At 31.9% G+C, this 27742-nt stretch overlaps 1 protein-coding gene across 1 annotated transcript in view; it reads right to left on the reverse strand.

Moving 5' to 3' along the window:
- Positions 1–1749: 1749 nt before the first annotated feature.
- LOC134243482 (receptor-type tyrosine-protein phosphatase alpha-like) overlaps positions 1750–27742 on the reverse strand; it is a 32498-nt gene continuing 6505 nt past the window's right edge. Inside the window, exons 6-25 of the mRNA XM_062725749.1 lie at positions 21909–22097; positions 21427–21615; positions 20897–20999; positions 20266–20390; positions 19160–19353; positions 17743–17830; positions 15628–15695; positions 13743–13779; positions 13488–13585; positions 12867–12986; positions 9982–10130; positions 8444–8579; positions 6667–6816; positions 6289–6388; positions 5726–5796; positions 5412–5552; positions 5173–5316; positions 4766–4908; positions 4326–4461; positions 1750–2797 (exon numbers count right to left, since the gene is read on the reverse strand). Of these exons, the coding sequence (XP_062581733.1) occupies positions 2717–2797; positions 4326–4461; positions 4766–4908; positions 5173–5316; positions 5412–5552; positions 5726–5796; positions 6289–6388; positions 6667–6816; positions 8444–8579; positions 9982–10130; positions 12867–12986; positions 13488–13585; positions 13743–13779; positions 15628–15695; positions 17743–17830; positions 19160–19353; positions 20266–20390; positions 20897–20999; positions 21427–21615; positions 21909–22097 (2462 nt within the window). The 3' untranslated portion in view covers positions 1750–2716. The remainder of the gene's footprint in view (positions 2798–4325; positions 4462–4765; positions 4909–5172; positions 5317–5411; positions 5553–5725; positions 5797–6288; positions 6389–6666; positions 6817–8443; positions 8580–9981; positions 10131–12866; positions 12987–13487; positions 13586–13742; positions 13780–15627; positions 15696–17742; positions 17831–19159; positions 19354–20265; positions 20391–20896; positions 21000–21426; positions 21616–21908; positions 22098–27742) is intronic.

Here is a 27742-nt window from a genome sequence, read left to right on the forward strand (position 1 = left end):
AAAATAAAGGATTCGTAGAATTAAAGACAATTGAATAAAAAGATATGCATTACTTTAAAGTAACTACTTGAAAGTTAAAATTAGCATGTGATAGATTACAGAAATAACATCCAATAATGACATTTAGTCTTTTTTTAAGAGCATAAGAAAAGTTTATTTTAAAAATGATAAAACTGCATTCCTGTGTAATTTTCTAATTCTATCATTAGCACATGATGGATGGTGGATACATAAAATAACACACAAAAAATATTCAAGTAAAGTGTCGTTGGATCTTAATATTTACTTGCAAGTCATTTATGTAAACATGTATTTTATTAATATTAACATGTAACTTATTATGTTCCCCAAACGAAGTTGGGGAACATATTGTTTTTAATTTGTTTCTAATTAATAAAAAGACAGTCATTCTAAAAGTAATAGGGGAAAATGAAATTTGAAATAATAAGATGATTGTTACTGAAATTTCGTCTTAAGAAAAATCTTTGTTAAATTTTGTGCGTGTAAACATGTCTTTGATGTATCACGACCTCACGCTGTCGTGAGTTACATCTGCATTCAGATTATTCGCCAGAGGGCTTCCTGTTTCTGTGTATAAATATACACACAAACAAAAAGATTTAATTGTTTAATATTTTGAGTGACACACAAGTACTCTGCTTTAGCGGGGGAGGTGAAGGCTGCGGAAATAATTGACGCATGCACTTAAATCATCTCCAACTACCCTACAGGGCTTAGCTGACAAAGATATTGGATGTTTGAAACGCACTACTTACGGATAAAGGAAGCATCTCCGTGCTTTATTCTGTGACGGACTACTTATATACCGACATCTAAAAGTCTATATTTAGGTCTCATCCGCAGAAAGCTTTATAAAGCAAGATAATATTTTAAAAATATACTGTTGTGTCTTTTTAAAAAAATACAGCATATACTGTAAATCACATTTTTTATCGCGAGAACTTTATTTTCGCGTAATTACGCGAGACAGTGTACTCGCGAAAATTTTATTCTCGCGTATAATAGTATTTCTTAAGAATATATATAGCAATAGCCACAATTCGTGGAAATTTTGTCTCGCTAATCAAGAGTCAATGACTATCTCGCGAAAATAAGGTGTCGCAAAAATTTAGTGATCTACAGTATACTATGGTGCGCAAAAGTATACGAAAGTAATGAAGTTTTAATTAATGAACGTGAATTTACTGTCATGCAATTTTTTTTTACAAAAACACGATGAAGGAAAACAGTCAGAATATCAAATAAATAATAAAACATTGATTCATATTTTGAATATTAGTACATTATCTTCTGTATATGCACTCACAAAAGGCGAACAAAAATCTGCTTTTATTTGGAACATTTTAAATTAAGACTAATCCTCCACCGAACAGAAAAAAATAAAGAGCATTAAAGTAGATATCATGTTTGCATATAAAGTAAAACATTAAATGTTGTCTATAGTTTATTATATTCTAAATTACCGGTATCTTAACCTTGCTATTAGAGACAGGAAAAGCATATACATTCATTTACAATTTAGCATTGAAAGAATGTATTTCAATTATCATCGGAACATAAATCTTTGTGCTTCATAAACTGAATAAGTAAAATATAGAGAACTCATCTCAGATGATGTAAAACTGACAGTGTATCTTTTACGGCCACTTAGTTATTACATATTGTTTGATATTGAGGAGAGGGCGAATACTCGTATTTGCCTGCTTCGCAATCATTTATGTTTCAGTATATACTTTATGCCTTCCATATGATAATAGTGCAAATTTAAAACCAAGTTTCCCGCAGCTCTGTTATTTTTCAGATTGAATGAAAACCAAGAATGAGTATTGTTGTAAATGTGTCATTTCTTACAAAAAATGGTGTGTACAAACACTTGCAGCATCCACCAGCGATAACTATCACGTGATGTCTCTGACGTTAGCTAACGACAAATCAACGCAAAGCCCCAAAACTTGAGACTATGCTTTACATAACATCCTAGCTTTGAAACCTAAGTTATACATAAAATATACTACAATTACTACATTCTAACCACAGAAATGGAAAATTACATATGTATGCATAAAACATATTATTATCAATAATATTACATAGTAATAAAATATGTTCAAATCAAATTATTTAAATTTGCCAAGAGGTATTGTAAGCACATTCCTCTAAATTATTATTGGATTTGGATCAGCCGAGAAAGTTGTTGCATTCTCACTTCAGTCAAAAACTCATTCAATTATTTCTTGTGTATATTGCATAAATTATGGACAATTTTGGAACCGTACAAAACGAAAAAATATTTTAACAAAGAATCGACTTTGACCTGCAAGAAAGATGTACAATTTTGTGTTTAGCATTGAAGTGCGTTCATTTAGCAAAAGGGTCCATGTCTCAACTAAAATTATAAAGGGCGAACTTGGATTAATCCTCGCTCTTTGAATTGATTGTTCCTCAGAAACAAAACTACTCTAGGTGTATACATGTATGTGCTATTAAAGTTTGATCTCAAATTTATAAATATTTATGCATGCTGAGTTTTTGGTAAAAAAGAATGACAATAATTTCCAATGATCTTAAGGATTATTAGCTAGAAATACCCTAGCTAGGTATCCATTTTACATAATGACTACAATGAAGAAAACGGTCTAAATACCGGTACACATATAAAACATTGTAAATGTACAATGTATTAAAGTTGAAATAATCACTGTCCTTGAAAATTGGAATAAGCGTCATATTGTTTCAAGAACTCCATTACAACATCATGGCAGAATTCGAATTGCATCTGCAATACAATGAAATAAAATGAAATTTAATAGAGTCAAAGTGTGAAGATTAATATATATCTTTAAGATTCATTCTACAGAGCCAATCTTAAAGTTTGATTTTCCAACTTTACGGTTGGAATATCAAACTTTAAAGATGGAAGAACCACGATTAAAACAGGGATTACCAACTTACTATTAGAATCACCAATTTTAAAGTTATAAAAGCCAAGGTTAAAGTCGGAATTACTAATTTTAAGTTGGAACTACATGTACCAGTTCTAAAGTTAGAATAACCAACTTTAAAGTTGGAATTACCAACTTAAAAAAATACATGGCAAAAATACGCTTCTGTACAATACAAATTTGTACCGCACATTAAAATGCATTAGACTTCCTTTGACTAATTTCCCATCACAAACATAATGCAAGAAATGCAGCAAGAAACAGTCAACAGTAAGAAACAATCAACTTAGCCCATTAACATGTTATGATATTCCAAAAAATGTTGACTGACTGTGCGAAATCCTTGAGCACACGGATTGCGGTTCTTAAATAAATATTGACTGTAGCTGAAAGTAAATAGTTTTATCCCTTGAAAACCATGCTCAATTTTGGCTGCGCTTCTTCTGAGGATTTTCTTGGGCTTGAAAATTATCAATGTTACCTTCTACTATATGCAATATTTTATACCAAAGAATTAGATTCAATTTACTCACAAAGTATTGCTGCAGAACTGTAGCGTTATGATTTTATATATTAGTCTCTGAGCATAACGCTACAGATCCTGTAATTCAAAAAACATGCAATTTACGGAGCAAGATTTTTTGCGCGCTGTTAGGGGGAATTTCTCAACTTTCCAGCGTAGGTCAGTCAACTATCTTTCGCTCCCTAGCTCTCTCTTGACATATTCTTTAACTTATCTGCATATTTTTTGAAATAACTTTCCAGCTCTTTACAGTCGTCTCTACATGGGGATAAATAAGCTTGATTAGAATTGTCGTTAGGCTGCAAAAAATTCAAATAAAGCGAGTTTATCGCTTGTAGACAACTATAAAGGGTTAGGAGGTGGATAAAAGATATAAATTGGTTAAAGAATGTATCTAGAAATAGGGAGTGAGAGGGAGTTGACCAGTACTGAAATGTGGAGAAATTCTCCCCAGCAGTGCCCAAAATATCTTGCGCCATTAATTGCATATTTTTGCAACATGGGATCTGTAGTGTTATAGTCATAGACTAATATATAAATTCCTACATTTCTGCAGCTAAACAAATGCAGAATTACAAAATTTCTTGAGTGAAAACAGAATTTTAAATATAATCTTAACCTTCACAAAGAAAATTTTACTTTTTTTCTTTTTAGATAATAACTAGTACACATAAAACCAAAGAAAATTTACCTATTCTGCTTTCAATGAAAAATGTTCTTTTAAAGCAACACTCCATACAACTGTATCTTCTTTCATAAGCAAAGTTTTCAAGATATAAAATTACCAAATTGTATGAAAGTTGTGTGCTGTCTCAAATTTGTATAAAAAAAAGACTTACCACATTTGGTATGATGCTTGGTCTCACACTGCGCATCTGCTGAATCACCTGATGTATGGCGACATCCTGTTCTATCTTCAGTCTCTCAAGCACAACTTGCAAAACACAGAACAGACCACTCTTTTCCGAGCCGTCCCTTAAAATAATAAAAGAATAGTAAACTACATAGCTTGAGTGAGGTAAATTGAATTATTTCAAATGTGTCCTTTTTATTTTTATGAAAGAAAACCTATTTTTCTTTTAGTTCATATCTATGCAAATAACTGTTTATGAATTAAATATTGCCCTAGAAGAATGTGTTGTTTACTTAACTTTAGTGCTGCCCAAGGACGGACAAAAGCATTCGGTCTGACAACCTCTCTTCTTAAACTAAGACGTTTTAATCAAAATTAATATTCTTTAAAATCGAAATAATTTTTGATAAATAAGAAATTTCTTACAAACAGTGGACAACAACTGGGCCTGTGTTGTTTCTGTCATGGTGTAGCTCTACAGCATTCACCAATTTGAGAAAGGAGAGGACTGAAGACGGAATTGTGGCAGAATCTGGCCAGAAATTGCATTTAAAAATCCTTATCCTCCTCTCTTCCTAAAATCAGATGAATGTTACAAGGCATGCATGACATGTTTTATAAAAAAAGGTGTTGTTTCAAAAAACTGTATGTAAATGTAAAAAACCTTTGAATCCTACAATTTTTATTTTTGAAGATTTCATACCTACATGTATGGATACATGGTATACATTGTGTTTGTACTAATTTTACACCATAACCGCCTCTTGCATTTTTTGTTAAAAATATAGTCAAAATTTTAGGAAAATGAAAAATTTATCAGAAAAATATATTGCCTCTATCTCCTCCTCGTCCTTTATTTTATACTGAAGATCGATAGTTGTGTAATCTTTTTCCCTTTTGGACAATCCCTCCTGATATACATTGACCTGGTTAAACTGTCTGCTGTTCGAACTTTCTGGCCAGTAAATCCCAATGTTCTAAATTTGTTTTTGAAAATCAATTTCATATTTATTAAAGAAGTAAACTTGATATCAGACAAGATGGTGCTAAATATCAAGAATGATTCCCTTACCTGTTTGTCATCCGACGGCGCTGTCTGGTTGAGCATCACTATGGTGGATACGTTATGACAAGAAACAAGCCTCCAAAAATCATCCACGGTTTCTTTTAGAGGCATTTGCGTCACAATAAAAGATCTCTTCATTCTGTAAGCCTTCAATATTAATTTTATATATTCATGCATCTTGTATGTATCACTATCTTAAAATGAAAAAAATATGTTTTGCACATTCAATTTGCAAAGTTTTATCTCGAACTTCGTCAGGGAAACTAGTTTTATTCCCGTTGAAATAATGTAGTGGATATTAAAAAATGCTGTACTATTACCGGAAGAAATACGGCGTTAATGTATACACGCTTAAATTCTTCATCTCTCAGTTCTGGCATCTCACTGTCAACTAGGAAAAAGGTAAGAGTTAATCAATGACTGTCTAACTACTAACTTTAATTCTCAATTCACGTAAGTATGCAAGACTGTTCTTGTTTTTCTTTGTTATATATATTTGAAGCGTCAGGATTATATACAGCAATAACATGTAAAAATTTTATAAATACCAAAATTCTATCTAAAGTTTCACAACATTGTAGTGAGCTACAGCATCTTTCAAAATATATACGTTTATACATGCTTGATGCTGTGTAAAACATGTAAAATAAATTGGTAAATAAAACTAGGGGACTTACAGAGAAGTAAACATTGAAACATTAAGCATTTTCCCGATGCTTCTGACCAGTTCCTTTGCATTTCAAAAATAATCCATTATATCCATGACAAGTCTCATTAAATAAAGTACCATATAAAAGCAAGAAGACTTAAATCAAAATATTATTTTTCATTAAATTTTAAAATTAATCATTTTTTAAAAAAAAATACTGTATGTAAAACCTACCTGGTAATATGTTATTGTTTCTGTTCTTCATATGGTTTTCTTTCTCTTTAGCAAATCTGTAAGCACTGCTAGGAATTTCCTCTATTCCAAGCATCATATTCTGAAAACAAAAGCAAGCGATGTACATGTATATAGAATACTGTTTGAATAAAATGATATTGTAACATAAATTGATCCTCTTTTTAATTCGAATTTCTGATTAAATTATAAAAACGATATTTGCCAATGTACTTACAATAAATTATGACAATTGTAAATGATAAAAATTAAAAAAAAAAAATTAGAGCCAGGTAATAAAGATAAATTGATTTGTGTAAAATAATTTTCCTGCCATCTATATGAAACATTCATTTTGTAGCTTATTTTTTATTATCATACCTCGAAATGCAAATCAATGTTTCGTTTTCCGCTTTTAGAATCTATTTTAACAAAATCTATATATAGAAGAGGAAACTCATTTGCAGAAGGATCAGATGACGTGCACATTAAAGCTTCCAGCAGGGCGTTGTGTACAAAAATATACTGCTCCTTTAAAAAGAAAACGGGATAAGAACATACTAGCAGTTTTATTCATTACTATTGGAAATGACAAGATGAGGTGAACGTAAATAATACAAATGGAAAGCAAAAATCAGGGGCACCAGGAAACACCGATGGTGGGATCAAATACCTTGAAGAAGTAAGCATTCTTTTCGGCCAGTAGCATATGAAGAGAGCCTTATTTATTGATCCAGTAAAAACGGAAATCCGTTGTAAAATAATCAAAAATTAATCAAATTTATATTCAAAATAAAAATATGGAGATAACGAACAGTATTCAAGCTCAGATATCCAAAAACCAATACAAAATAGGTGAAGAGCAAACACGGATCTCCAGAACATAAGAGGTGGGATCAGGTGCCATGGAGGAGTGAGCATCCCCTGCCAACCGATCACACCCGCCGTGTGCTCCTTGTCATGATCGGGAATAACTTAAAAATCCGTCGTCAATTCAGTTTATAAATATTGGACTAACAATAAGTATTAAAAATGTCAGTCAGCAATTGACTCAATAATAAATTGTATTCGCTGAGAAGGTCATTGTATTCACCATAGAACTTACGAAATGATGACTTTAAACGAGACTGCTGATATTCTTGTTTCATAAATTTGTTTGTCAATAATTTACGTCTTTTTAGAAGTTGTACACACGAATAGCATGCTCTTGCATATCGTATCAACCGAGAGATATAAACTCCCGAATACAGGTGATGAAGGTATACTGCTGCATAAGTAAGGGAAGTTGACGATAGAAAAGTTAAAGTAATCACCATTATCATAGAGCTTGGTTGTTAGATTACCATGAATGTCTTTGTCAAGTAAAATATCAAAATACTGTATGAAACAGATGTGTTAGACTCTCTGACTCTCTAAAACAATAAAGATTATAAATTTGTGTGAGAGACGTTTTGTTATTTTTTTATTGCAACTCTAAAAGAATAAAAAATATTTCAAGGGCAAACTTTAAAAATGTTGAAAATGATTATACTCCAAATAACCCATGTATAGAAATATTTGGTTAAACAATAATACCGGTATGCTATATCTGCACATTGTTTGCTCCAATAATTGTCAAATAAATTTTGAAAATCTTTTGAGATGTGCTAAACTGTATATAAAAATTACAATATTATTGTATTAAAAAAACTGAAATAATATATTTTGAAAGTAACTTGTTGGCAATTTCTGTTTCTGTGAGGCCACAAACAATTGGATTTTCTGTTTTATTCAATAATTTTAAAATGGCCCATGGACCAAATTGGTTAAATTATGATTGATATTTAATTTACAGAGTGCATTCTCCCATATGATAATTTTTACATATTTCTTTGATGGTTTAGTTCTTCACGTTATAATTTGATCAAAAGATTGAGTTGAAGAGGACCTTAAATTTTTATTTCTGTTAACCCTCAATCAAAATATCAACATAAAACACACTTTTTGTTCTCAAAACACAATTAAAATTTGAAATTTAAGTCATAACATATAGCGTTATGACTGAGGAAAATAAGTCTTCAGGAATACCATTTGATTAATTAATACATATTATGATAGATTTCTCCATCAAATTTGATTTTTGAGAAAATATTGGTCATAGTATACTGTAGAAACCTACCAGAGTTTGTACCGTGTTAACACGCTGTCTTCTCAGAATCTCGACACATCCAAACACATCCACGTATTCGGACTCCTTGGCCTGCTGGATAAGGTAGTCTAACGCTATAAAGGTCCCTGTTCGTCCTATCCCTGCACTAGAAGAAATAATTTATGTGTTTACAATAAGGTAAGCAATAAGCATGAAAAATATGAACAAAAAAATTTCTATTTTGAAGATACGTATGGAAGAGAAGAGTATGATGTACAACAAAGAGAAAAGTATCTTAAAAGTTATTAGCCATTGAATTAAATATCCATTAATATGACCATACCAAAGAAAAATAATTAGGCAACTAGTTTGCGATGAATTAGATTATGTTATCTGATAAAATGCTTGGTTTTATTTAGAACTAAAGCTTCTCACACTAATTAAACTTGATTATCATTCTGGTAAGTACACTAACTAATAAATGCCCTTTTAAAACATAGCGCTGACAGCTTTTTCATAGAAACTTCCTTATCCAGCAACCCAACATCAACAAATGTCCTTTTTTTCTCTAGAATAATTCTTTTAGAACACGTATTGAAATTATTATTTGGTTTGGAAAAAAATTACGTCGAATTCCATATTTTACTCTGACAATAAGGCACAATTTGGTTATTGGTTCACAGTTTATGTTTCTGAAAAAAAAATGTCTTGTTATGTTAGCTTCTAAGTGTACTGATCTCACTGGGGCATAGGAAAGGGGGTATACTATACATGAAAGAAAAATATAAAGTAAAAAAGCAGCCATGAAATAATAGTTATATTGTATTATGCTGTCGAAATTAAATATGAAAAAAGTGAATTGTAACAAAGGTCTAAAGTACATTCAAATCAATACAAATCAGGAACGAAGCAAACATGGTTATATAAAAACATAATAGTGGCATCAGGTGCCATCGAGGAGTAAACATCTCCGAACCCCGGTCACATCCCCCTTTAGCTCTTTCCTATGAAATTGGCAAAGAGAAAAATCTGATATTTTAGCGTGTACCTAACAATACCTGACAATATAAATAAAATTGTCAGTCAACATTAAACTAAAATTTAACCAAAATATTTTAAACCAATTGTTCATCCTTTGTTCTAATACTAGTATTTCCTATTCAAAATAAAAAAAAACTTAATCCTTAATCCTTGATTTGAATATTTTTTTGTTATGGGACATTTGCACTGTTTAAGGACCTGTTTTTGTATGCTAGCTAATATATTGTATTTTAGTAGGGTCTTTAATATGTATTGGTTGCCCTGATCTATAGTTTTGTAGGAGATATTAATAGTAACGATAATCTTCCGTCTTATTGTGTCTAAATCTTTTTTTTTATTAACAACATCTTTTTTTCTTTCGAAGATCAAGTGTTTGAAAAGGAAAAGAGAAAAAAGTAGTAAATATATTGTAATTCTTAAAATTTTAAGAAAAGATAAACGCCACAAAGAAAAAATGAACAATGTAAATCGGCAATTAATGTGAAGCATAACGTTTATACATGTGTATAAAAATATAAGTACAATACCTGCAGTGTACAATAATCGGTCCTTTGCCCTGCGATGTGGTGATTTTCACCTTGGAGTGAAAGTGAACCAAAGAGGAAGCATAGAGTGGCACCCCTTTATCTGGCCAAGCAGTAAAGTGCAAGTGGCGTACAAGTCTTTTCTCTGTACCCTTATAAGAAAAAGACAAGAAGCATATGAGCCACAGCACTTACCTGAGCACTTTAAATAAAAAAAAACAAAACAAAAAAAAAAAAACAGAAATCAGTTAAGCATTACATGAAAACATTAAACTTCCACCCGGAAGATGGTATAATTTAAACAATTTTTAATTTACACCAGTAGAGAGGAAATTGCTTCCACATTTCTTTGACTGGTCCGAACTTAAGCACATGGTTCTCTCTTTTTGTCTTACTATTTAAAGTATTATTTTCTCACCTTACTTCCTGTGTCATGTTTTGAAAAAAACTTGAACCAAGGCAACCTGAGAATGTATCTACATAAATATTACTATAAAAAAATAAGCATAGATTTTCTATTCTTGAGTAGTAAATTCTAAAAACATGTTCATTATATTCCTCCGTATACTTTGATATCCTTTTGTGACCTTGCCCTACACCCAGCTGGGGGATATGATTTGAACACATATAATCAACATGAGGATGTTCCAATGATAATAAGACTAAAAATGGCTTTTCTGTTCCCTAGAAGAGGATATTTTGTAAATTTTTTGCTTAATGTTCAGATTTATTACTTATATCTACTTTAGTAGCCCTGCCCAAGCCCGATTATATGGTGATCATGTTTTGAAAACCTTTTCATCTGACTTACACGAGGATACTTGAATAATTATGGCCTTTCTGTTCTTGAGAAAAAATATGTTTGACATGCTCCAATGTATATTTTCCCCCGATTTCGCAAATGCAAGGGGACATTAAATCTCATTTGTCTGTCCGTCTGTAAGTCTCTCCATCCGTCACAAAACCTTTAACCTTGCCAAGTACTTTTCATTTAGTGAAGTTATAACTTTCATATTTTACATGTGTATTCCTTAGTATGAGACCTTTCTTTGGGTACCACCAAATCTGATCTTACATGTATGAGCTTGGAGTTTGACCTAATTTTTAAATTACATCAAAATTCTAAAATTTAACTTTGACCATAACTTTTGAACGGTCGATACTAGAAATATTTTAAATAAGTATTCTTTGTGGCAAGGCCTTTCATTGGATACCAAAAACTTTAACCTTGGTCATAAATTTTGAACGATAGGGCTTAAATAAAGTGCCTCGTCCTCTTCCTGGTATTTAACTAAACTTGGAACAAATAATACAAAGATGAACGAAATTCAAAACTGTTCAAATCTTGAACTTTCTTCATATTTGTATTATGTGCCAAGTTTCGTTCAATTTGGCCAGATATTAAGAAAAAGTAAAATATCTAAACAGATGATACACAACAAATACTCTTTTCCCAGAAAAGCTCACCTAAGTATTCGGTCGAGAATAGCTAAAATAATTGGTATGCCATTTGTACCTATTGGCACAGATTCTAATTAAAAAAAAAGAAAGAAAATTTTGGTTCAACGTAAGGAATATTTCCGTTATCAACAATTAGCTTCAAGAAGTCCATGTATTTTGTAGGACATGTAGCCCTCAAGGGTTTGTTTAGATGCAATTTCAGTTATAAAGCTGTTGAAAGATATATCTGTAAAGGGTAGGCGAAACCATTAGAAGAGAAAACCAATGCATGAAATATAAAGATACCGCGATTCATGATCATTTTCCTAATTTAAAAAAAAGAATGGAATATGTTGATAACGAGCACATATAAAGGTCATTGTACCGACTATAAAACTTGCAAATAATGAATTCTAACAAGACTTTTGAAATCTTTGTTTCATCATCTTGATTTAATAGCGTGTTTCGTTTTATAAATTGTTCTTTAGTAGAGCATGTTCTTGAAAACCGCATATACAGGTGATAAAGATATTTTGTTACGTAAGTAAGGGACATTGATGATTGAAAAGTTGAAATCATTACGTTTATCCTAATGATAAGATCAGCAGATAGGTTACCCTAAGCATCATATTCAGGTAAAAATCCAAATTTGACATAGATGTGTCAAACAGCATGGGTTCTTTTTAAGATTATCTTGATATCAAATCGAATTTTGTTAATTGATACTATGTCGTGATATATCTAACTGTCGAGTTGAAAGCTATTACAACTGGTTTTTTTTTAATTCTAAGGTTTTAGACAATATATGTTTAATATGAATACTGTGGAATCACGGCGGGTGTGACCGATCAGCAGGAGATGCTCATTCCTCCAAGGCACCTGATCCCAACTCCGATGTTTTGGAGGTCTTTGTTTGTTCTGCTCCTATTTCGTATTGTTTTATGGGTTTTGATATTGAATACTGTTCGTTATCTCCATATCCTTCAAATTAATTCGTGGGAATCAATATTCATGGATAAGCAAAATTTTTTTGGTTCATGGGGACGTTATTTTCTGGGTAACTCATACATATAGAGGATTCAATAAATAACTACATATACAAAATAAATGTGCGTGGGGATGTAAATTCGTGGATAAGGGTATCCCAAGAAATCCACGAACATTGGTCCACCAATAACATTGATGATTCTACAGTCCAAAACATGTCCTTTTCTTTGAACAAGTCTCATTCCTGTGTAAAAGTGAAAGTTAGCAGAGAAATATCAGTGTTTGATTTTTCTTTGTTAAACGAATTTGTACATATTGAGCACACAATGGAGCAAACATGCATGATTGTTGCCGTAGAAAGTAAACTATGTTATGGCATCAGAACTTGTTTTAATCAAAATTTCCCGATCAATAACTGCTAAATGGATGCAATCATTAAGAAACATTTACCCAGTACCTACGTTTTTTAGGCAAAATGTTCTTATTGTTAGGTCAGAGAAATTCTCCATATCCACCATTTCTATTGTAAGATTTCCAGCTATTATTTTCTCTTCTTCTGGCCAATACTGAATACATTTCACCTAGTAAAATAAATACATATTATCTTGACTTTTAAGAATGTCTCCCTTGTTATAATAAACAATTGATTTGAGCTGTAAATTCTTTTCTTTTCTGTATAATAGCATATATTTTTCATCTGAATTGAAAGTTTTAAGTATAATAAGTTTAAAATTAAAAGATTTTTGATGGTTAGTAGCCCCTTTTAAGATTTTTTTAAACCAAAAAAAAAAAAAAAAAAGATTATATTTGTCCTCTTCAACAACACATTGAGATTATACATGTAATTCAAAATTAATGAAATAACTGATATAAAACTGAAAATAGTCTCCCTGTCTTTTTCCATTTTTATTACAAATTCCTATCTGTAAAAATGAAGGTACTTGGTGTGAGACGTTGTTAAATAAAACATCAAAGTCTGAAAGTCTGTGCAGCAATAACAAAATTCATCTTAAAGATAGAAAATGTATTTAAAATAGAAATAACACAACACTTCGATTTGACTTTGTAATGAAAAAATTCACCTTGTCATCCTCGATAAGGTTTGTTAGCATGACAATTTTTCCACTCCTTTCATTCCATACCATCATCCAAAAATCATCAATCGTATTAACTAGTGGGCCTCGAAAAAATAAAGATATAGAACAAAAATAAAAAGGCTTTTTATTAAGCTTAATTAATGAATGGGGTGCTTACTTAATTACTATCTCTTCAATTTATAAATGCGTGTATCATTTGCATGTTAAATTTGACTGTTGTTTGTAGTCGTTTTTATATACCATGTGCTGCAATATAACTCCTCACTGTTACGTATCCCTTTAAAGATAAAAAAAGATTCTGTTGAACGAATAAATAGTTCAGTTTTCAGAAAGGTTTTCAGTGCATGGTCTTTAAATATACTACGGGCATAAAATCGTTGTTTAAAAATAACCCTATTCAATAAATTAATAAATATATCAAATTTCGTGTGGGATTTAATTTCGTTAAAATTGTCAACTGCAAAAAATGCAATTTTATCCACAACGAAATTTTCTGCTTTTACAATATGTTTTTAAACATAACCATTTATAAAGGGTATGCCAAGCCTTTTTTCTCTCAGCAACAGAATGTGTCATTCATTTGTTTTTACCTATTTTCTTATGGCTTCAAAGTTGTGCTTCAGAAACATTTTCCCAGTTATCCATGAAATCAAATGAAGACAATAACCCACCTTTGGATCAATAGAAAGCATATGATTTTTTCAATATAAATTTAAATGTTTTAGATAGTTTTGATATCATATATCTCTTTGCTTGCTGACCTATTGCTGAATACATGTACCATGACATATATGTGCAGGTGGGTCAGATGCAACATCATAATTAGTTTGAAACCATCCCTATCTAGGATTAAATTCTCATTGCTCGGAAAGAATGTGTCAGTGTTAGGAGGTACAAGTGTCTTAGTAAAACCGCCATTAGTTCATATAGTGGATACATACTTACGAAACGACAGGAAATGACAGGTGAGACAAAATAAATATTTTGGAGTTAAATGACAGCGGTTTCAAACTAATTTAAAACGTTGAATATCTAAAGTATTGAAAATAAGGTCAGCAAGATTATTTAGGCTTTTGAAAAGGCATGACTTCAATTATTGAAAATCGCCAACGATTTGGACGACGTTAAAAGATGGACGTTCTGAGGTGTCGGACACTTAATCACATTACTCTGAGGAATCGGACATCAACGAAGGTAGATATTACCATGATGGCACCGGGTCGCCAATTTCTCAATTTTATACTACTTTGTATTTCCTCGAGATTTTGGGGTAAAAGGCATATATTACATAATTAAAAAAAATTTAGTTTATGGTTAACTTACCGGTAGTATGTTTCTTTAAAGATAAGAACGGGGGAACCGGGGATTTTATAATCTTTAAAAAGCGATAGCCACTAAATAAATATACATAAACAAATCGACCATTCAAGAATTTTTCTTGAATAATAAGATAAAATTTTGCAATTAAAATCACAAGGTAGCTATCATATATATGAAAAATTATCCAATGGCTGAAAATTTTATAATTTTGTAAAACGCTATTTATTACAGTGGAAAATTTCCATGAATTCAAATGAACATTTTTGTAAATATATTGTACAACTTAGCTCCACGATGGAAAAAATTATCATGATTTCATGAAATTTACAACTTTTATGAAGAATTTTACAATTTTATCCATTGTTTGTGAAATCACGAAAACGTTTATCTTTTAAGATGCCCATACATTAAATAGAAAGATAGAAAGTGTTTCAATTATTTTTTGAAACAAACAGTTATAAGCAACCCCACTCTTAATTATAAATAACCAAAATTTTCTAAAAAACAGAAAATGTCGTCGAAACCAACACAATATGTCATCTAAATGACGAAAATGACTTAAACGACCACCTCTAATTAGAGTAGGTAAAATCTGATAGATTAAAACAATTTTTTACCAAATTTTCTTTCATTTTTTTTTAAATTAAAAAAAACGTTTGTTAAAAAAAAAACACAAGCTTGCCAATCTACCAAATGTATATGTAATATGCTCCAGTATCAGATGCATTTTGTAGATGAAAATGTCAGATAGACAAGAGAGATTTCTATCTCAAATGAGAGAGAGAGAGAGAAAGAGAGAACTCACATGAATGTAGGAGGCATTTATGTAATCTGCCCTTCCACTTCCCTCTAATTTGACCCGAGTTTCATCATCTGCAGAAGTAAGTTTCAGCATTTGCCAAATTTTACAGTGGATACATTGCATGATACATACTTTTGCTAATAATGCTAAAAGTATATTATTGATATTAATATTATAAAAGAGTACTTTTTCTGACACAATTATTTAATCTCAGTCTGAATTTATTTTCTCTTTCATTCAGATAGACAGATATCTAGATTTTTTGGCGCCAGCTGTCTCCTAGGAAAAAAAAATTGTCGACAATACAAATTGTTTGTAGCCAGCCAATGTTTTCTAGTGCGCAAATTTAAAAACTGCATTAATTAAGATACTCTCTAGACTTCTTACATATCTCATCTTTAAAAAAAAGTTAAAAACTTAATAGTTCTAAAATCTGACGTTCGCTATGTCGATTTGGAGTCATCGCCAAACTTTAATTTGCAACTTATAGAAAAAGTTTAGGCGTCAATTAATATTTTTATTCGACATGACGACTAAAGAAGAAGGTATGGTTTTAGCTTTATTTCGCCCTAAAAATGTAATGACATCAAAAAGTTTTGAAATATATATGTAAAATATGACTGATAAATCAGGAAAGAATATCGCATGAAGGTTTACCATTCTGCAAATATGACATCATTAATGTGAAGCATTTCTCTATTTTCAACATAAAAAGCCTAAAAATGGCACATTTCAAGGGTGATTTTCCTTTAGAAAACAGTGTCCACAGCCGTCGCCTACGTCATTATTATTATTTTTTTCATATTTTATGCAAAATTTAATAAATCACATATCTCAAGATCTTTGTGGGCAATGCATGTGGACAATGTTATCTGAAAGAAAATTCCATTGAAAATCGGTGTCTTCTTTTTCAGAAAATACTGGAAAATGCACATGTTTATGACGTCATAATTAGCATTTAAGGAGGCCGACTATAGTTTCCATTGTGCAATATTTCGCGCATCGTAGTAAAATGAAGCGTATTTACTGTTTTAATGCAACTTTTTTCGCTTAATTATTAAAATTAAACAAAATTAAGAAGTTATAGGTATAAAAATGTAATAACAATTTGATATAATTAATCTTTTTTTACCGATTTTGCAATTGATATGTAGGTTGACGTCGTTGCAGTGTGTTTTTGACGTTATGATAATCTGTAGCTCTTAAAGAAAGAGGTAATCAAAATATTATTAAAGAAAAGTAATGAACATACACTCTTGAAATTTAAAACATAGAAATTTGAGAATATCTCCAATATTTTTATTATGTTTTGATGTGAATCCAGAGAGTAATACTCTATAAAAATAGTGAAAAAAATTTCTAATTTTTTGCATTTTGAGATGCCCCCTCTGGTAACAAGACGGTAGAATTTTGTGTTTCTAATATATATTGTATAATATAGTATTACTCATCAAATATTATAGTTTGAAAAAAATGTCTATTGTAGTATTTGTATAATTTGCTTTAAAGTGCTAAAAATTGGCATTTTCCTATATAATCCTATAGTAAATGTATCTGTATTTTGAGACGGTCCCTCAAAAATAGCACTAATTTTTTACTTTGCATGTACACTGAAGTTAATGTAAGTTATATATGGTATAAAAATGAAGAGTTTCGCTATTGAAGTTTTCACACAATAAAACTATAGTCGGCCCCCTTAAAAACACATATGAGAAAAATGACTTGTATGATTTTTCTGCATTGATTTCAATTATTTAAAAAGCATGAGTTTTCAACTTTTACACCAGTACTCAAATATATCGAATATCAACTTGATTTTAAACTAATTTAAATAAATATACTTCCTAATTTTATACTATAGGTAAAAAAAGAAAAGAAATTTAAGGCTTGAAAAATCACCAGAAATCATATTTTGATAGACACAGAAATAAAACTTTCTATTCTTATCCTTTTTGTCAGGGATATGATTGTTGGTGAATCAGTTTCAGTAATATTTGAAATCTATAAAACTGATTCTTCAACCTAACACACTCAAAGTGTAATTAAATCTGCCCAAGCAAGGTTTAAAATGTTTAAATTACAGTGAGATTAAATGTTACGTAAATGTTATTTTCGTACAGGGATATATGTTTTTGTACTTGTTCTTTGGTCTATTTTCTGAAGTCACAGCAACAGTTGCTGGAAATTGGAGACCAGAGTAAAGTTTCTGAAAAAAAAAATTGTCTTTTACACATATAATACTCAGAAAACACAACGAGAGATATAAGAAATACAAAAAATACATGTAAAAGTACAACCCACACTTACATGGTTTCTATGAAACTATGAGAATATTCAATGAAAATTCAGTGTGAAAAATAAATTAAAAGTTAAAAAAAAGTGTCAGTCAGTTGACTTAGCGATTGATTGCTTTAATTAGAAGGATTAAGAATTCATAGAGGGTTGAATCTTCATCAAATCGATTTGATTTAAATCATTAAATCCTATTATTTAGAAATTTTCTGTAAAATGCCTGACTGTGTCAGTTATAATGTGAATCCTAGATTGAACAAACATTATTAAGAATGAGGAAATTATTCGCAGACAGTAAAAAGATTTTTATTAAAATCTGGGACCTTTTAAACAGAGCGAACATTCGCGACCGCTCGCGGTCTTTATACCTTCAATAGAAGGTCTGTTGAACAGCCCTCAGAATGGGGTTAATTTTACTTTGATATATAAGCAAAACTATTTTACAAAATTAGAAACTTTATAAAGCCTTAGAAATGATAAGTCCTCCGCAGGATCTTGACACTGAAATGCTTTAATAAAGATTGATTTTCTTTGCATTGTTATAATAATATTATTTATTTTCCTTTTGAATCGTGTCAAGAAGATATCAGGAATGAATTAATTTATTGTTTAAAGTCATCATTTTGTATGTCCTTTGGTCGATACAATGACCTTTTCAACAAATACAATTTATTATGAAGTTTGATGACGACTGACGTTTTTCATACCAATTGTTAGTCCATTATTTATACACTGAATTTACGACAGATCTTCCCGTTATTTATCGATCATGACTAGGAGCACATGGCAGGTGTGACCGGTCAGCAGGGGATGTTCACTCCTCCATGGCACCCGATCCAACCTCTGATGTTTTGGAAGTCCGTGTTTGTTCTTCTCCTATTTTGTATTGTCTTATGGATTTTTTTATTATCTTGAATTCTGTTCGTTATCTCATATGTTTCATATTTCCTTAACCCAATACATAAGGAAAAATGGGAACACTTGTTAATATGTGCAAGAAAAAAAGACAACACCAAATCCTTTTCAGTCAAAGCAAAATTCTAAATGCTTGAAATATAAACCCTAATAAACCATTAAAAAAGGAACAAATTATAAAGGGCTTAAAAAACTTGCTAAAACGAAAAGCACATTCATTGAAAAAATATCAAAAACATGCTTTGAATATGAATTCTTTATCAAAGCATGTATGTTTTAACGTTTTTTTTCTTCTAAAGTAATTTATTTTAAATAAAAAAAAACTTACTTGAAATTGTTCATCAAAGTATTCTTTATCTCTTCTTTTATTATCAACAAAATCCTTGAAGTCAGAAACTTTTACTGCTGTAGATGAAGACTTTAGTTTTGATGTGAAATCATAATACGTGTTTTGTTGGCTTGTTTCAGTTTTATCTTCACCACTGCTGAAGTTGTAGTACGGCATTTTTTCTGAGACATTTGCTAATGAATTTAACAAGGAAAAAAATTACATTCGTAACATTTTACATAATATTCATTGTCGCCAATTTTGAGGGTCTTTATTTCAACAAATAAATGTATTTTTAATATTCATATCGATCTGTCAGGATAACAATTTAAAGTGGGGATTAGTTGATGACGTGTTGTAATATCTACGTCATTGTATGTTTTCTTGATGGAACAGCCACAGCTAAAGAAATCTGTACAAGTGCTAAGCTCTATGTTCTTTACTGAATGATAATCGATAACAGTTTTATTCAGAAATAATAAACAGAAAATATTCAGTGGATATAAATGTAAGAAATTAAGCCTTCTGCATCCCAAATATTATATCCCATATTTTAACAATACCTAAAGTACTGGTACCTACGTATAGCGTATAGAAATTATAACAACATGCCATTTTTCATTACAAAAAAAGCAAAATTTAATTCTGTAGTCACAACTCAATGATATAAAGTTATTTTAATAAAATCATTATAATTCATTGAAAAGTTGGATTTTTATATTTTGTACTCCATACAATCTACCGTCATGACATCGCAGTAAGGAGAGTGGCGATCATTCCATGTTCGGTATTTCGTGAGTTCGAATATCGGCCGCCACTGACCTAAGTCAATAAAAATGGACCGTAGCAACTGTTCCTTTGCCATTAGCTCGCCACCGGGAATGAGAATTACAGTTCCTACGGATTAGACCACAAAACTGAGGCCCCGTGTCATAGTAGACGTTGGCACGATAAAGATCCCTTACTGCTAGATGACCGCAAATGCCGAGTGAAGGTCAAAATATGAACTCGTCGCTGATTTATAGTGACGTCTCTATGTAAGTGATATATCATACAGTATAGCATATCATACTATTGTACGTCTATAAAAAGATGCATTTTCTTACCCGTTGTTTTCGTATTTTCTTGTTTTATAGTCGTCCGATGTACTTGAGCGTACTGGTGATCTAGATTGTCCATAGAGCGACATTCATCGATGTCTCTATAAATGCTTGGTTTCTTTTTATACCTTCTATTAAAAAGAAATAATTTTAATGGAGTTTTATGAAGAGACTTACTTTTACAATTAACGACTGACTTTTATAATTTAAACATAGACAAACTCCAATCACTAAAATGTAAAAGTCAGCATTCAAATGTAAAAGTAAGTCTCTTCATAAAACTCCAATAGTGAACTTTTGCAAAATTTTACCAGACATTTGCTTTGACAACTTCTGGACGGTCGGTGCTAGAGCTTTCATTTTTTAAATGCTACTTTTTTATGGGTACAAATATTTTTGACCTTGACTTGACTTTCAAATTCACCAATTTCAACCTCAGCCAAAATGTTTGAATGATTGATCCTGGGGCTTTTATATTATTTAATTTACTTCTTGCGAATATGCATTTTTGGTCAAAAATTTTGACCCTGTTGTCTTAAGCATTTGAAGAAAAAAACTTTCGAAAAACATTTTTGCGGGGGGCCACACGTCTTGGAATTTGCTTGTTCATGTAAATTTGTACTTTTTTAAAACCTACCTTATGCTTACTAAAATAATGACTACAAGTATAAAAACTAGAACTGTTCCCACTGTGGTGCCGACAATTACACTCATTCTTGATTTCATTTCTGCAGTCAACTCTGTTGGAAATGATAAAAAATTTACGTTAGTAATAAAAGCACTATAACTATAAGTTATACTTTTATATACTAGTAAACAGTGACATTTTAAAGATTTTAAATCTGTACAACAAGCAATTATGGATAAGCAGATATTTACGCATATTTGATCAAAACAAAATAGTGAAAAGCCTGCAACTCTAATGCCACATCCAAATAATTCAAGTTCAATGCAGGTTCAATTCATTTTTTTTTTTTTAAATATTCATCATCCAAGAAAGGATTAAGACTCCCCCCCCCCCAAAAAAATTAAGAAAAAAATTTGCCCCCCCCCAAAAAAAAAAACAATTAAAAAAAAAAAAAAAAAAAAAAAAAAAAAAAAAAAAAAAAAAAAAAACAAACAAAAAAAAAAAAATCAAAAAACAAACAAACAAAAAAAAAAAAAAACCTTCACAAAAAGGTTCTCCTTCATGGTATTGAAAAGAAGAATCCTGAGCACAGACAGCGTTTGTAGATCCTCTGAGAATGTAACCATCTGCACAGCTGTAGTGTATGGTTTCATTGAAGGAATACTGTGGTTTTCTTGGATTGTAGCTCAGAGCGTTTTTCATCAACAGTGTCTGATTACACGTCACCTCTTAAAAATGACAGAATAGCTTAGTATTACTACCACTATCAAACTAATTTACTTAAATTTATGCATTTTTGAATGTAAACGGTAAAGATAACGAACAGAAATTGATTTTTTTTTGTGCCAACACTAGTTGCAACACCGGACTTTTAACTTGTATGGTCTCATGAAAAAACTGATATCCGCGTAAAATTCATTCATGTTAAAAATTAAAAATCTATTCCAAAATATCGATGCGGATAATATACTTTACATTTACTGCATTTATTGAACAAATAAAAAAAGCTTAAAAAACAAACCTTCACAAATAGATTCTCCTTCATGGAATTGAAAAGAAGAATCCTGAGCACAGACAGCGTATGTAGATCCTCTGAGAAGGTAACCATCTGCACAGCTGTAGTGTATGGTTTCGTTGAAGGAGTACCGTGGTTTTCTTGGTTTGTAACTCAGGGCGTTTTTCATCAACAGTGTCTGATTACACGTCACCTCTTAAAAATAGAGAGGTTCAGCAAACCAACGTGTACGCGTACATGTACGTGTATCACCAGAAATATGTGCATTACGTCATCACTCTCGCTAATGACGAATTTCTACACGTACACGTAAACCTCTACACATGACAACTAAATTATCTGGGTTTTTTCATTCTAAAGATGCACCATCAGATGTATGTTTATTCACTTTGTTATAAATGTATGTTAAGTTAATAAATAGAGAGGTTTAGCAAGCCCAGATAGCAGGATATTATTGGACCTTTGTTGGGCCAACAATGCTCCTTATGTTGGGCCACCGTTTGCATTCAACATTGTGCCATCGGTAATTTGCTCATTGGCCCTTAATCAAACCAACTTGTTGGCTTATTGTTGGGCCAATGTTGGGCCAATGTATTATTTCAATATTGGGCAAACGTCATTTTTGTACAGTTGGGCCATTGTAAGCAATTAATGTTAGGCCAACGGTAATTTGCTCATCGGCCCTTAATCAAACCAACGTGTTGGCTTATTGTTGGGCCAATGTAACAGTTAATATTGGGCCACTGTTGGGCCAATATATTTGTTCAGTGTTGGGCAAACGTCATTTTTGTACAGTTGGGCCATTGTAAGCAATGAATGTTGGTCCAACAGTAATTTGCTCATCATCCCTTAATCAGACCAACTTGTTGGCTTATTGTTAAACCAACGAACGGATATCATTGAGCCATTGTTGGGCCACTTATTCTTTCAGTGTTAGGAAAACATCATTTTTGTGCCAACGTTGGTTTGTATCTTATTGGCTCTCCATCACGACAACTCATTTGCTCTTCACTGGTTGGCTATTTGTCCTCAAAATTGACAAACAAATATATACAATCAGGTTATACTAGTTTTGTAGTACAGTTTCATGGTAAAACCCTTTAATACTATCTATATATGCTAGATTTATAGTTTAATACATATTCTCAATATCTCATAGAATTTCCTTCAACAAGTATTGCACTGTAAGTAGCTCTACATTTATTAAAAAACTGAGAAAAAGGAAATCAAAATATAAAATTAAATTATGACATACTATAATTTTATTGTTCAGTGCATGAAGAAAACATTAATAATTAAAGAACTAGTTGATGCTCACTTCAAGCGATACATGTAGGGTTACATGACTGTATACTCCCTCTCTGATGTAAAGTTATGCACAAGTTCAGTAAATTACAGGTATCAATAAGCACGTCTAACAAATAAACAAAGCCCTCCTGTTCCTAAAATAATACTAAAATGAATCCCGTCATTTTGTTTACTTACACAAAGAAATGTTTTTGGCATCTGCATCTTGTTTGTAACCGACAAACAGACACGGAAAAGGGTAGAACTACAGGTATTTCACACTATACATGTATTACAGAAAAAAGTTATGCACTGCCACTTTCCTTCTGATCCCTCTACTAAGTCTCCTCTTCTCTCTCCCAAGTCTCCTCCTCCCCCTTCTTTTCTTTTTTTCTCTGTCCGTTTCTTCCTCCCCCATCCCTGTCCTTGGCATACATTAGCTATTCTTTGATTGTGTTCTCAATGTCTTTTTAGAATCTCCAGTAGCACTAAAATTGTATATTTGGTACTTTATACATTTGTTACTTTTCTCAGTAAAGAGTAAACATACGATTAAATTTACAAGTATATCACTATATGTTTAAGCTGTCAATTAGGAATAACTGTCTTTTTTGTGTCTTGGTGTGATTAAGTGATTAGCTTGCGTGATGAAGGCATTTATGCATAACATTTCTACGCTTGATCATCATCATCACAACGTTTGATCCAATGTTGCCCATATAAAAAAAATGTATTGAAAATTTGTCGTTACACTGAACTTTTAAATGAAAGAACCCAATTTATGTTAGTACTGAATAAATTTTGTTTTAACTTCAACATGTTCAACATTTTCAAAATGTTTGATCATGTAATCGACGTTTAAGTGTATATAAGTAAATTAAGTGGTAGACTTCGGAAATGTATTCTACTAGACACAAATTTCAATCTAAAGAAGGGGCAAATTATTTATTGTTTTAACAGTATCAAAACACATTTGTTATTCTATATTTTAGTTATTTTTCTTGTAAAGCAACAACAAATTTAATCACTGATAATTTATTTTGATTTGATAAAGTATAAGAATATTAAATTTATTTTACCTAGCTTGTATTTTCAAGTAGGATTGGTCGTAGATTTATTTCTGGTTGTAGAGACGATCAGATCTGTTAATATAAAGATTTGTAACAATTAATTGTTTATACACATTGGCCCAATGTTGGTCCAGTATATAGGGCCAACATTGGGCAAAAGAGCGAAATGACACTGGGCCAACGTCATTTGCCAACATCGGCCTAATGTTCTTGTTGGCGTTTCGCCAACAATGTCGCATTCATTGAGCCAATGTTGGCGCAACGTTGGGCCAATATCTGTAGAAACAAGAAAACATTGATGTAACCATCAATTGTCGCCCAGGAAATATATAAAGTAAACAAGTTAATCTTTTTAAAAAAGATAGGTGAGCTAGCGCCGTAGCAATTTTTAAACACATAAAGGAAGATCCGTGATCAAGTGATTTATTTTGCTGAATTCTTTAATCTTTATCGAGGCTGGAGAGTGATAAAGTTATTATTGTTTTGTGATTTGTATCCATTTTATAGACACAGGTTAAAAAACAAGGGGAGTGGGTGACCTATTGGACTTTTGGCGCAACGGAACATATAATTATGACCTTTACAGGAGAGGGGGGGGGGGGCTCTATATAATCTGACTTTACTGGAGGGGGGGGGGGCTCTATATAATATGAAGAAGGTGCCGATTGAGACATTGCATGTATGGGCTGATTTAAAGAAGAGAATTTCTTGGCAATTTAGCAAAGAAAATACATGAGAGTTGAGAGGAATATAGAAAATAACTCAAAGTGTATGTTGTGTAAAGAGTCCAGAGAGTTTGGAACGCATGTGAAGTAGATTGTTTGGTCCTTTGGGTCATCTCCCTTGTCTTGTTTAGAACAATCAGATAATGAATCGGGCTTTTCCGTCAGCAAAAAACCCCCCAGAATTTGAAATATTATAATTATGAAATTATATTTAAAGTATAAGCTACACAATAAATAAACAGTTATTTCATGCTACAACATGATACAACGAAATTGTTATCGTACGGTCTATCTGTAGTAGTTTTCACAATTTTCCCAGAATGCACGGCCATGGCGGCCGAGCATGCGTATTCAAAGTAGTTGCTAGCGCTCGAGAGCGCTAGCAACAATGAAAATGAGTCTTGATCGTCAAACCGCTTCGATATGTGTGAAAAGGCGTGCGTCTAATTGATGGAGACGATAGTCGCGAATATTTTGAAAACTTATAGTCCGATAAAAATCAAACAAAAACGAAACCATTTTTTAAACTTGATCAATTCCTCAAGTAAATGTTGCTGCATAAAATATAAATTGAAGTTAGACACATGCATCACCTATATTCAAAAATGTATTAACTTTCATTTTTAGAATATAAAACACGAACTGTGCAGAGTACGTTTTTATGCGAGAAGTAAAATTCGATGTTCTAAAAAAGGGGACCTGTCGTTTTTTCGATGGTAAATAATAAGTAACTTTATATATTAAATATGAAAAACATATATATTTTTACAGATTCACTTTATAGAAGTAAATATATTATGTATCTCGTAATTTATAAAAGGAAAGAACATTCCGATTAACAATCTTTTCAATGTTAAGAAAACCTTTAATTCTAAATAACTACTCCCACCCCAATCCCCTACGCCAGCACTTAAACTTATATGTATAGAGCAGCCCGGTCCTCCGGGCTGCAATAACACTCTACATTGGGTCAACGTTGACCCAACATACCGGGCCAACATTGGGCCGATGAGCAAACTTAAATTGGGTCGATGTCATTTGCCAACATTGGCCCGATGTAACCGATTACATTAGCCCAACATTGGCCCAATGTTAGCATGCTATCTGGGGTGCAGTGCTGAGCCAACAGCACCTGGCCTCTACACTTCCCCATGTCTGATTTACACAGATATGTACATGATATCGTTTAAAAACTAAACGGCAATTCAGCTATGCCTAGGCAATCATATTATTAATACTTACAAAGTGGATGCAGATATGCAAAGTATCAGTCTCATTACGCTCGCTCGTGGCAGATTAAAAATGGCGCGGATATTACAAGTAGCCCGGTTGTTGTCAACCCATGATTCTCAGTCAAATTCATGATATATTGGGCAAACGTAGGGCCGATGCCAATCCCCAAACAAATATTTTCTCTCATGATAATAGTTTTATGATATAGGCCTAATGCCAACAGTTAGCCCAAAATTAGCGCACCGTTATACATAACCAGCTATCAATATTCCATGTTGGGCCATTGTTGACCTAATCAAGGTAACCCGACATAGATAATAGAACCATAATGTAAGATATGGCAACGATGTTCTGCTATCTGGGTAATTACAAATAAATAAGCATAAACACAATTCAAAAAATAGAATAAAACACTCTTTGGTGCTGTGATCCCTTAAGTGCAAAATTAAAATGTTGAAAATATCATATCTTAACAAAAGCAGTCATCCAATGATAAGCATGGACATAGAAAGTCCTCTTAATTATTTCAGAATGTGCCAACGTTGTCCCATCGTAAAGTTCAGCAGCTAATTACAAAATTGACACCATCAATTAGTTGGCAGTATAATAAACGTGCCAACGTTGGCCCAATATAAATATCCCATCTTTGAAACAACTAAACAAAATAACACTTGTGTGTATTACAAACATTCTGCCAACGTTGGGCCAACATACTACTACCAACTTGATAAGGCACTTTCTTTAAGAGTGTATTACAAACAATGGGCCAACGTTGGGCCAACATAATACTACCAACTTAATAAGACAAATTTTCGTTTAAGGGTGTATTAGAAACATCGGGGCAACGTTGGGGAAACATTCTACTTCCAACTTGATAAGGCAGTTTCTTTAAGGATGTATTACAAACATTGTGCCAACGTTGAGCCAACATACTACTAAAAACTTGATAAGACACTTTATTTTTATTTAAGGGTGTATTACTACAACGTTGGGCCAACATACTACTACCAACTTGTAAATACACTTCTTTAAGGGTGTATTATAACCATTGGGCCAACGTTGGGCCAACACCAGGATCCTTCCTTCCTTGGAAACTAAAGTGAAAGGAAGTTGCTTACGTTGTACCAACATTGGGCCAACATAGGAATTCCGTCATGGTCGAGAAGGTTGACTTGGTAACATTGGTCCAACGTTGGCCCAACGTTGTTCCCCCAACACCAACCATACAACCTTTAACAAACGTTGGCCCAACATAGTCATGCTATCTGGGAGCTCACTTGTACATGTACATGTACGTGTAAATTACAAGTAAGAATTACACGTACACGTTAATATTTTTGTCTTGTTTAGCAAAGTATAACCTGTACTTGTACTTGTAAGGTATTTAATGTAAAAGTGGTTTCATTTAAAAGTCATCCGAAAGAGCAATGATTTTAATACGTATATCACCCTTTTTAATAAATATATGCATTTACATATGAGAAAAAGATTGTATAGATTGCTTATATTCTTAATCGGTCAAAGC

The sequence above is a fragment of the Saccostrea cucullata genome, unplaced genomic scaffold, assembly GCF_032062105.1.
Source record: "Saccostrea cucullata isolate Sc308-1 unplaced genomic scaffold, CSIRO_AGI_Scuc_v1 ctg503, whole genome shotgun sequence".
Taxonomy (NCBI): Eukaryota; Metazoa; Mollusca; class Bivalvia; order Ostreida; family Ostreidae; genus Saccostrea; species Saccostrea cuccullata.